General features: G+C 33.9%; 1 protein-coding gene and 1 long non-coding RNA gene across 2 annotated transcripts in view; one reads left to right on the top strand and one right to left on the bottom strand.

The window, feature by feature from the left end:
• The window catches only part of LOC148611764 (uncharacterized), a 30107-nt gene extending 25976 nt beyond the window's left edge, over positions 1-4131 (bottom strand). Inside the window, exon 1 of the mRNA XM_088595323.1 lies at positions 4066-4131. Within this exon, the coding sequence (XP_088451449.1) occupies positions 4066-4131 (66 nt within the window). The remainder of the gene's footprint in view (positions 1-4065) is intronic.
• A 659-nt stretch (positions 4132-4790) lies between these two features.
• Positions 4791-8517, top strand: LOC148611763 (uncharacterized). The gene is made up of 3 exons (XR_015924194.1): positions 4791-4838; positions 7302-7367; positions 8226-8517. It is a non-coding gene; the product is annotated as an uncharacterized LOC148611763 (long non-coding RNA).
• The last annotated feature ends 4252 nt before the right edge of the window (positions 8518-12769 follow it).

The following is a 12769-nucleotide window of genomic DNA, read 5'->3' as shown; positions in this document are numbered from 1 at the left end:
GAAATGGTTGGATTATGAATAAAATGAATTGATTTCTTCTGATGAATAAACGTGTAACTACATTCCCATTTCAAAATTTACATGTTTGTTGCTTATGTCTAAATCTCTACAGTTTCTTCCAATTTTATTCTTCTGTGAATGAGACTGATACATCTAAAATATTCCTTGAATTTCTGTTGATATTGAACCCCCCCCCCCAAAAAAAAAAAAACAAAACAAAACAAAACAAAACAAACAAACAAAGGCCAATCAACATATTTCAATCTTTGCACACAGCAAATTTTATTTTAAGTTCTATTTAAGAATTCAACTTTTTGCAGGATTGTCAGGTAGAGCCTGTTTTGTACTACAAGTAAACAAATTGTAAGTCTATTCCACTGCCTGAAAATTTGTGACTAATTCTTTTAATTAATGTTCAAATGAAGTTTAATTGATTACAAATACCGTAATTCTTATTTGACTGATAAGTAGTGCCATGCTGGGCAGATCCAGAAATTTGAAAAAAGGGCTGGGTGTTCATTTTTTCCCTAAACAAGCATACAAAAAAAATATTCCACCAATGGGGGTCCATTACCTAGAATCCTCCCACTGGATTTGTTGCTTAGTATGTGTTTCTAATACATGCATCCCAAGTTCGTGTATTCCCTACTTCATGTCAGAGTTCAAAAGTAAAATTTTACTTGTATTCTTGCAATATATACAGTATGATAATACGCAGTTTTTTATAATATTTTTCGTATCAAATTATTCTAACTACCACAATGTACATAATAAATCAATTTCAAAACTGCAGCAATGAAACAATCAGATTAGATTGTGTGGTACAGTGTACTTTCTTATTATACATACTGTATATCAGGGGCAGATCTTGAATTTCAAGTTAGGGAGGCGTTAATATAATAAAATGCAGAGCAAGCAAAAAAAAATGGAGGTAGAATTTGTGAAAAATCAAGATTTCATAGAAAAAACACCCCAATTTTAAATCTCTGTATTGGAGAGACAAGGCTAACTCTACAGTAAAATACACTCCTTTACATGTATATAGCAGGCGAAATTAACCAAAACCCCGTTATCTATAGGATAACACTGTTATTTATGGGTTCAAGGATAGTTATCTATGGGATAATACTGTTATCTATGGGTTCATGGACTGTTATCTATGGGTTAACAGACCGCAAGTCACAATATTACCTGTGATCGATAATTAAATTCCGCTATCTATGGGTTAGCAACCTGTCAATTCATAGATAACGCTTGCTAACCCATAGATAACGCTCGCTAGCCCAAAGATAACGCCCGCTAACCCATAGATAACGGAAAATTAATTATTAATACCATTTGCTATTGATAATTATTTCTAGTTAATTCATTAAAAACAACGTTATATATGATTTAATTTACGAAATTACCGTTATCTATGGGTTAGCGTGTGCTAACTATAGGATACCGTAGCTACTTCCTAGATAACAAGATTAATTCATTGATAACACTTTGACCAATCAAATGACGTGTTACGTACATTTGGGTAAGACTGGAAGTGCAAAAGTTTAATGATCGCTGTACGTGTCCGTTGGCGAGGGTGTATATAATTTGTTAACACAAATATCGATTTTAAGACGCTGATCCGCGCCGTTCCTGACCAGTCGTGTTTGTCGCCGCTCCCGTTGGGTTCGTTCATAATTAAGTTTTTGTAGTTTTTAGACTAAGTTTATACCACCCTCATATATCTTTTAATTTATATATAAAAGTAAAAAACCGCTCTAATTTTGTTTTAAAATTTGTTTTTATTTTTTTTTCTTAAAACATAAAATAAATACCCGCCGTAAATCTCATTTATTTTTATTTATAATTTTTTTCTTTCAAAACAGGAAGTTTGATCTTATATCTTATCAAATCTTTATTAATTCATTATCAATTATGGCTAGTCTGAAAAGACAAGACAGAAGCCCAACAGGCACTTCACCAGAAATGCCGATCAAAAAGGCCAATTTTAATGGCCACAATCAGAAAAGTTTGAACTTCTTTCCAGAGGAAGAAGCAATAGTTCTCAGCTCAAAGGCTAAGAAATTTATTACTTTGACAGTACAAACTTAGCACTATCTCCTTGTTTTGGCTCTGGGAGATATAAACAAAGAGGCAATGTCTATCAAGCCTCTCAAAAAGCGTTTCTTGCTATATGTGCCTTCAGCAATTATACGGTCTGTCTAAACACCGCAAAGACCGGTCTTAGTGCATTAAGACCATAAAAGTAACACGAAGACCCATAAGATGACATTTTTTTCGAAGTAAAAGTACTATCATTGGAAAGGTAATTAAAAAATGCATAGATCGTACTAGATCTAATATAATAATAGTCATTGAATCATTCACCACTTCGTTTTTTGTGCAATTTCACCGGCACGTTCTGGTGATAAACGGAAATTTGAGTTTTACGTATACATTTTAACTGCAAATTTTAATTTTTTTAAAATCATTATAAAGATCAATTCAAATCGATTTCTGTATAAGTTAAGTAAGGCAATCATGCTCACAAGTACAATGTTACAACAAACAACAGTACATATCCCAGTATTTTAACAACAGAACAGAAGATGATACAAACAAGGAATGTGATGATATTCTCAGTTTACATCAAGACATTTTTGTAAGATTAGTTCATGGTGAAGAAAAACCTACCAAACAAACGATGCTTCTGTGCAAATTTCATGTACAATCTACATACTTTTTTCTCTAAAGCGCAACTAACAAACAAAAAACTAAGGCTGGTTTTGAGATCAGTAACTGTTTCTAAACAAGAAATAAAACTGAATTTGGTTAGTTTATGACGTGCTGTCTGATTTTTAGAAAGCCTGCTACTTATAATTGAAATACAGATAATTGAGTTGATAATGCGACTGTCTTTGTGGATATAAACCACTAAAATCCAAAAATTTCTTTCGTAACACAGTTTTAGCCAATCATTTGCACGATATGAGAGACGCTGACCATCAGCTGACTATTCCTATACTTGATTTAATTTTTGTTTTCGAGCTAATATATATATATTCAATACTGTTAGACCCGGTTTGCACTCATATGTGGTATTTGCAATTCATTTTTATGGAAAATGTGAATAATAACCATAGTCTTTTTGATAATATAGTAAACTATGCTAACGTGTCACCTCAGTATGATATGTTGTACATTCGAAATACTATGGACTCAGTAAAAACAAATTATGGAAATCAATTGTTGGAGTTTTGCAACAATAATAACTTATTTATTCTAAATGGTAGAGTTAATGGTGACAAAAAAGGAAGTTTTACCTGTAGACAATCAAGTGTTGTAGATTATTGTATTTGTTCTGTTGATTTTCTACCTTATGCTGATTCTTTACATGTACTAGATTTCTCATCATTGTACTCTGATGTCCACTGTCCAATTTCTTTATCTCTAATTTTACACCTGCTTATGACCTTAACAAAGAGGGTACTATAAGTGTTGACTGTAATTATAAGAAAATTAAAAATGGGACAATGATAAAGCAGAGGAATATAAAGCATGCATAAATGTGTCAAAGGTAAATAGTATAATTCTACATTTGATACAGTTGCTTTGACACAAAATGACATCAACGAATTAGTGCATGGTATTAATAATATTTTGATTGAACCGGCAGAACATTTATTTGGTTCGTACTATCCTCAATATTCTACTGATAAACGAGACAACCGCAAAGAAAGGAAGCCTTGGTTTAGTCAAGAGTGTTGGGAAAAGAGAAAAGCTTTCCGTGTAGCCAAGAGACGTCCCATGTTTAATAGATCTTCTTTTCATAAGTCTGAAATGAACAAAGCAATGATTACACATCGACGTCAAATGAGAAGAAGCTTAAAGCACTCAGAAGTTGTAACAATAAGAAATATTGGAATATATTGAACTCAAATCGCACTAGAAATACTACGGAAATTTCCATTGATTCCTTGATAAACATTTTCAAAGATTTAAATAGCGCCGATGACGACGAGGTTCAAGCTCCGAATCCGCATAGCGATGATGTAGATTAAAATTCATTGTCTTTTTCAATACTAGTGATTCAACGGATATACTCTCCTTTCCACCCTCATATTTAAGCTCTTCATTCATTTCCACCATGTTATGGTACAATAAACCCACTCATATAGACCCTCACACAAAACTTGGTGAGCTGTAATCAGTCGAGTACACCTCGGATATGACGTTCGATTACCTCGGGGTTTTACCTTGTCGGTAAAGTTGGTCTACAAAGTCAATTTCTCAAATTTCTCTTACAAGGGTAATTTTCTCAACAAATTATCATGCTCAAAGTAGATCTGGATTCGAAATTCATCTCTCAATTACTGCAAATCAGGTGTATTATATATCTATAATGACTCATCTTGTGAGCGTAGAAAAAACCGTGCCTCCGTGGGACCATCCTCCCAAGTCAGAGTTTTGAGTCCACCCTAGCTTCCTCAATCTTCTGACATCACTCATTCATATTTAGCGGGTATCGTTCAGCGCCATCTAGTGAGTTACTTAAATTTAACCCGGATCCAAAATTCAATCAAATCACTCGTAATAGAAACTCTTCGATATAACTTACAAAATGGCTACACATAACGTCATTTTTTTTCAGTAACCACTCTAAACAGAATCTACAGTTATCATTTTTGCTCATATTGCATCATTTGTGACATCATACAACTTTCAATTACTATACCGGATGGTCCATTACCTCGTATTATTGTTTACCTTTCCACAGACATTTAATGTTATATCGATTTTCATTGGTGCTTCGCGCCCGGAGAAGCAACCAATCGGAATTGGCTGGACGATACCCAGTAAGTGGGAATTTTTTTCCATTATGCAGTGTTATTCCCTTTTGCTATAGAACTGTTTAACTAGGATTAATGTAAAAACAAAGACCTTATAGATGTAAATTCTTAGCAAATCACACACTACCAAGTTGGTCCTAAGGAAGAGTAATTGACAGGCTTTTCAGGGAATTGAAAATGGAGCATTCCCAAACCCCGAATCAGCCTATATATATGTTTATATTTCATACAATAGTTTCACCGCAAAATATTGTATCTTGGTATGGTGCTGACAGCGGCGTCACCGTCGGCGTCGTCCGTGTCGTCGTCCATATATACTTGGTTTTCGTGCGATGACTTTATAGTTATGGTTGATCAATTTTTATGAAATTTTGATATGATTTTATTAACTACTAAAGAAACGCTCTTATTTGATTTTGAGTTATGGCCCCTACCATTTTCAAATAAAGGCCATTCATGCAACTAAACAGATACCACACTGTAGGTTTCTGTTAATCTAAAAAAAAAAACCTGAGAGTCCAGAATTTTATCAAGCTGACCTGTATAAAGTGAAATGGCCAACCCTTAACATGATATAGCAAGTGCACCTTCAAGGACGAAACATTATAGAAAGGTCTGAAAAATTCCCAACGATGTTAGAACTGTCAAATTTGCGATGCAAATTTTTGGTCGTTCCCTCCGCGGGACTCGAACTCGTACCGCTGTGACATCTATGGCAACACCGCCTGCACAGAGTCCAGCGCCCTAGACCACTCTAAATGAACTGTCCCGTACTACCATACATCGTGTACTAAGTTACTGCCCTAGATTAATCCTACGAGGAGGAATGACCCGGTCAGCGGGCTATTACTTTATTACAAATATCATGTATGAAATCTTTAATTGATACTGTACTGCATATGCCAGTAACCATAGTTAGAGTGCAGCTCTTAGAAAAGGTCTACTTTTGTATGCTTTGATATCCAACACATTTTCAATGCACTTTCGTGGACATAGAATTTCTAACATAATTGACTGTGTCTTTCTTGTGTCATGAAAATCCTGTTTCTGACTTTATGATCTGCATTGTAAATAAATGTATCTGGTATATCTTGACAAAGTACTAAAAAACATTAATAATTAGTTATGACTTACATGGATGTAATACACATGTACATTGTATTACTATTTCTTTAAATTCCATACTGAATAGTACATGCCTAAATCTGTATCCCATGCAACATCAACAGGACAATCCTATATCAACTCAAGGGCGACTGGCCCACGGGTTGATACTGCATATCAAACAGATTTTTGCATGTCATGTTCATTCTTTCTTGTGTTTTATCAATACAAAATGTACTTCAACTGTGTTATGTGCAAGGTGTGATATATGATATGCAATATATGTCTAGGGGTGTGGTATAGGGAATGCCATGTAGGTCTATGGGTATGATTTAGAGAATGCGATATAGGTACATGGATGTGCTATACAGTATGCGATATAGGTCTAGGTGTGATATACAATGTATATATCTACAAGTGTGATATAAGGTATGCGATATAGGTCTAAGTATGTGATATAAGGTATGCAATATATGTCGTGGGTGTAATATGTGCGGTACTTGAAACTAATCACACATGAAATTTTCCAATAAAAATGAGGGATGCCAACCCCATGCACCCTCCCCTGGATCCGCCACTGTAATCTATACTTACTACACAAAAAGTGTACATTGCAGCTCCAAAAATCCGTCATTAGAAGCTTCTGACATCTTCATTAACAGGGTCAGATCGAGAGAAATAAATTGGCAAATATCGATTGAGCTTTAATTTTCTTCCTGCGAATGTTCGGGTCAATTTGACAAAAAGTCCAGCTCTCTGCATCAAAATTTAAATACTTTATATCATATAATCATTGAAATATTGCAGCTCTACACATATTAAATAGCCTTTTATCGTAATACGCCCATGTCGTACGTAAAGTAAACATACTTGACATGGAGCAGATCGGCGGCGGAGCGATATCGTTACGAAAACTTTGCCGGAGAATAACCTGCGGAGTGTTATTTTAGTAGTTATATGTCTACCCTGGTTACTTAATTTGGTTGCCGACGATCTCTAAGTCAAGTTCAGTCTATAAGTAGACTTCCTTGACAAAAATACTAGTTTAGTTTTTCGATCTGGCCATCACACACTGAAGATTGGATGCAAGTTTTCATTAGAGGGAATTGGGGTGTCAGATTTCTTGTGTTTGAAGAGAAATTGTGTTTAGATTTTGAAATTATATATATATGGCATATTTGTTTTGGCACCAATTTTTACTCTTATTTTTGAAAATTGATGAACAAAATTGGTTACAGAATTTTAGAAGCCAGCACAGCCTCTGTTTCAGTTAAATATTTATAACTTCATTTTACAGTCTATTACAGAATCTGAAAGTTATTTAATTCTGAAATAATGCATAATAAGTATAATTTTGCTTTGAAGGTGCTCTATGTTGCTCAAGAAAGATTAGAGGATACATGAAAGGAATCTCCGTAATGACATGTAAATGTGAGTGACATATATAGAACTTGCAAAATTAAATATTAAACCAACTATGTCCGAGGGAAGATAAACACGCCCCAGATATTTCTTTTTATATACAGATGCTTATGTAATACGATTAAGCCCAAAACGAATCTCTTTATTGTATGGATATCCAGTTGCGAATAGAGTTTGTGCTATTCTAAAATTATAGTTGAACTGCACCTTTATTTTAAAGCTCTACTCTCTGCACCACCAACATACATTGTGCTTTAACTTGTTACATTTTTTGAAAGTTCAACTACAGCTTTCTCCAAAATCTCTGAATGGATTTTTATTAATCTTACCCCCAGCATGTTGGACTTATTGAATGTTACTTATGTACAAGATACCTGCTTTAAGGAAGCCTGCAATGAAAATTAATCCAACTAAGTTGAAAGGTACCATATGTATTATCATGCAAAATTGTTTTTCACCATTTCAAGGACCAGTCACCTGCTTGCCTCTATGGTGAATGACTAAACCAGTATATGCAAACTTGATAGCTTATCATATCAGCTATACACTATACTCCAGAATTGTTATATTCCGGTTGTTGGGGACAGGACATATTACGGCATACCTGTGTCCGTCCATCTGTTGTTTATACTTTGTGCAATAAATCAATAATACTGCCGCCAATTCATATAGAAAGCATTTTATATGCGTGTTTGTTCTTGTTGTCTTTTACAAGTCTGATTGCAAGTAATTTCAGCTGTTGATATTAGAAATGAGCATACATCAAGTAAGAAAAAATAAGATCACTTTAATTACAAATAAAATGATATTGTAAAATATTTTATATATTTTGTTTGCATAAAGATTTTTACTTGTTTTATTCTACAGAGACAGGAAAGAAAACATGTTTCATGGGTTGAAGCTGACCAAAAAGAGAAAGAACTGCCGAAAAGCTGTTTATGAACCTGAAGTTAGACTTTCATTAGAATTTTTATAGTTTATTCAAATACTATGATAAAAGTACTTCTCATATAGCATTTTAAGTTTTATATTCTTAAGCAGTATATTTATAGTCAGAGTGTCTTTGAATATTTTTTTCTATTTCATTGTTTTACATTTGTGGTTGATCAGTGAATTTTTCAAACTGATTTCATTTCAAAGCTATAAAATGTTGAAAACTTCAAAAACATCCCAAAATGATACAATAAATCTCTCTCTTTTAGTCATTAAGCCTTTTTATTCATACTGCACAGAAGATAAATGCACAAAGTGAATATGCAAAACATACACTCTACATGACTATCATTGCATTTTAACACAAGATATCCCATGGGGAAAAAAATCCCATGGGAGGAAAAAACCCATGGGATTTCAAAAAATCCCATTAATTTAAAATTGCAACTATAAATTTATGTTAGCAAATATTGTAAAACAAAATGCATTTTATTAAATCCCATGCAAATCTGCATCCAATAATAATCGCATGACATGGTAGGTAGAAAAAAAGCGGCGCAAGATTTGCAAACTTAGTGTTTTGCAAATTTAAAGTGTGTTGTGTGAGTGACTAGAAATACTAATACGACATTAGGGTTAGGGTTCCCACGCTGCAACATATGTGGATGTGGATGTGGATGTGAACCAGACATCAAAGCTTCTGCTTACAGAACCATGGTTAGACCCACACTTGAATATGCAGCCACAGTTGGGGATCCCTATTAACAGGCTCGCATACAGTCACTAGAGAATATACAAAAAAATGCAGCAAGATCCGTGAAGGGCAATTACTACGACAGAACTCCGGACTGTGTAACATCAATTGTGAAGGAGCTACAATGGGAAACCTAGAAGAACGCAGGCTATGATCCATGCTAGTCATGATGTATAAAATCAACCATGATATGATTGATATACCACCTGCCCCTATTTAACAACACTGAGGTGATGCCAGAACTCGGGGAAACAGCAACTATAGACAATTGAACACCAACCAAAACACCTACAAAATCTCGTTCTTTCCAGAAACATCAAGGACTGGAACAGCCTTCCAGACAGTGCCAAACATGCCAGTACCATCGAGACATTCAAGGGGCAGCTATCCAACACCAAAGCTACCTCTCCCCAGACATAGACAGCAAGATGCCATGTTTTTAACCTGTACATAATTTGGTTTTAAAGTTGTAAATACGAGGTTTTTAGCTATGTCCCGGGTGCTACATTGAATTTACATTCTAAATGAGAAGAAGACATTCACTGAGACGTTACGCACGCTATTGCGGTTGTGTTGAAAAAACACACCTATCTAAGCTATATATGACTATTGTAAACAATCAAAACTGATTATGTGAAAGCTGTATACTGTTGGAATCAGGACAAATTATTAGTTCTGAATATTTGTCAGCAAATTTACTTCTATTATAATTTAATAATCAATTAAACTTTCCAAAAACCCGCAAAAACGTCAAATTCCGCCTGTGAGGTGTAACGAACTGTAGGTCCAAAAAGCTAAAATAGTAAATTGCACTATTGCAGAGGGTACGAAATTCGCCAAATTGTGCATGGAAGAATAATTGCATAAATATCTTCTTTTTGAGATAATTATCGAAAGTGCATTAATTTTAGACAAAACAATATTCAATGCAAAAATAAAAGTGTTGGTAAATGGACAGATTTCTAAAAGTGCTCAGTAATCAAATTCTATTATTAGAATAAAAATTTATTTATTTATTTTAGTAACTTCATGTTCTTTGTTGTGTATGTCTGTTCTCCATATCTGGTCTTTGTCCCTGGATTACATTCTTTTGATTACTGCTATAACCTTGGTTCCCTCGATAACTCTTGCACAATATTCTCAATATTCTTTTCCGAATAATATTTCCTATAAATGCACACACTTTCAGCAATTCTACGTCGGCATTTGATAAAATTTTCAATACAAAAAAGTTACGTCTTTTTGAAAATGTCTAGCGGAATGTCATATGTCCATATTTTCTTGGTTCGTTGAGAAAATTTCATGCACTAACGCAATTCTACAATCAATTGGCAATTTCTTCTATGAAATAATGATACTTTGTAATTGTACATACACTTAAGAGTATACACATTTCATTCTTTATGATTTAAACCGTTTAAAACGGATGAAATTCGAACAAAACAAATGTCCAGCGATTTTTCCAACTTAAACTTTTTGAACGCTTCCGTCGATGGGGATATAAGGGAATAATTTCTGCTTTAGATAACATGAACCAAGTACTTAAACACGTCTCTGCAATTACAAGTATATAACATGTAACTGAAAGACACGAAAAGTCGAAATCGATGGGATATTAAAAAAGACTAAAAGTATCTTTATTTTGTGTTGTTAAGAAACGAAAGAATATTAATAAACAAAAAAGGGACTGAATAAATTCTCAATTTAGAGGAATTCGATCGGAGTGGAATGACTGAAAAGCAACATAGAGTTGAAAGACTTCAAAAAGGTATAGAAAAGCAGACTGCTAATAGATAGAATGAAAGTAGAATAGGGGAGTCATAATAAACATTTTTTATTTCAGAAAGCGCAAATGAGCAAACGAAATAAAAATCTTCACCAATGAGCGGTTATCTAATGGATGTTGATGAAAACCCGATTTTCTGATAAATAGAAAGCTCTTTCAATCGAAATACTAAGTTGTGAAAGGGTCCAAATTCTGCTGTACATGAAACATGAAATCCTACATGTATATCAAAATGGACATTTGAGCTTATCGTAGGAGAAAGTTGCAATGTTCCCTCTCTTGACAGACAGAGTGTGCATTTATGTTGGGGTTGCATTCCACGCTGCGGTGCACATGTATGTGCAAATTTAATTTACCGGTAGTACTGATAATTATTCTTTTCGATATTCTAAGAAATGTTCAAGATGTTTCAATTGCTACCAATAAAAAATATTGTATATTTCGCTCTACTGTACACGTGTTTCAAAAGCAAGCAAGCAGGAAAACGAAGTATCGACAAATGTCGAATTCCGATGTTACCACATGTGCCGAAATAGCTTGCGTAACGTCTCTGCTATGGACATGAATAAGAGTAGTACATCCTTACATACTTTAATCTTGGTTAATCCTTTTTGAATATTTATCGCTGCATACATCTAAAGATTTATTTCAAGTACATATATGTGTATATAGCTGCAATTTACGTACATTTATTTTCTCCGTTTCGTTTCGTTTCCTTTCCTTTCGATTTCGTTTCCGTTTTGTCAATAGCAAGTTAAGCTCTTAAGATAAAAGTGCTGATTCACATTTTTTTAAATTTGTATAGTACGGAAAAGGATATTGATGTACTACCCCATCTCAAAAGGAAACTGAATAAAATCCAGCATAAATTTGTCTAATGGTGTGTCATGTTAGCAACACAATATGAATAATGGAAACCTGACAATGTTTAACTCAAGCTCAATTATTTTATTGTCGTGTAAATACGTAATAATGTTTGCGACAAGTCTAATATACTACTCACTAGTGATATATACATATTCCATCAATTCCAAAAAAAGTTCTAGGTCCGTCCGTGCGAGACCCGACAGGACGTTAAAAACTCCCTTAGTAGTAAAAATCAAGGACGTTAAAAACCCACTTAGTAAAATCCTAGGTGTGTTCGAATGGTATTATATTTGATAAGATAGAACAAAACGACGCAATGTTAATCTATTTTTAGATCATAGTCTTTTTTTAGTTTAATAGTTCTCCGTTATAGCCCCAGTCGCTCTTATACATTCGCTTATGCTTCTGGTTTATACTTGTTTTCTTTTACTGTACATATTTTTCTTTTTTTAAATTATCTTCAACGCTGAAGATCGTGCATATGTTGGAAAAATAAAGACAATGCAACTTGAGGTTTTTTTCAAGCATATGGAAACATATTAGGATGGTTTGAAAACAGTATATCAGATCGTAAGCAGAGAGTCATGATCAAAGGCTACCTTTCCGATGAACGTTTCTTAAATGATAGAAACTGTTTCGGAGTTGGGGTTTTAGTTTACACACCCGATTCTCTTTCCACAGTGCGAAGACAAGACTTGGAGTTTCAAGATGGGAAATTAATTTGGTTAAAAATTCGCTGTAAACAATACAAGAACTTTTTGTGTACTGATAACAGACCACCTTGTGCTCTTGTTCAACATTGGAAAAATATGAAGTTAAGTATAGAGCAGGCCTTAGATGAAAACGCGCGCATTATGATAAACGGCGATTTAAATGGAGATCTTTTAAATGATAATATAAATACTTAAAGAAGCCAACATTTAAAAGAAAAATTCTGTTCTATAATTGATATTCCTTATTTCAGCAAAGCTCCTCCTGGTATTAATAGGCGAACAGATTCGACTTTTCATATTGAAAATATATGTTGTAGTGAAATCAAATATATTATACAAACTTTACAAATTTGAAAAG

This window comes from Perna viridis, chromosome 7, assembly GCF_037379345.1.
Source record: "Perna viridis isolate PV_CMFRI_1.1 ecotype Kerala chromosome 7, ASM3737934v1, whole genome shotgun sequence".
Lineage (NCBI taxonomy): Eukaryota > Metazoa > Mollusca > Bivalvia > Mytilida > Mytilidae > Perna > Perna viridis.
Note: the sequence above shows the minus strand (reverse complement) of the source record. Positions and strands in the feature narration are given on the sequence as shown.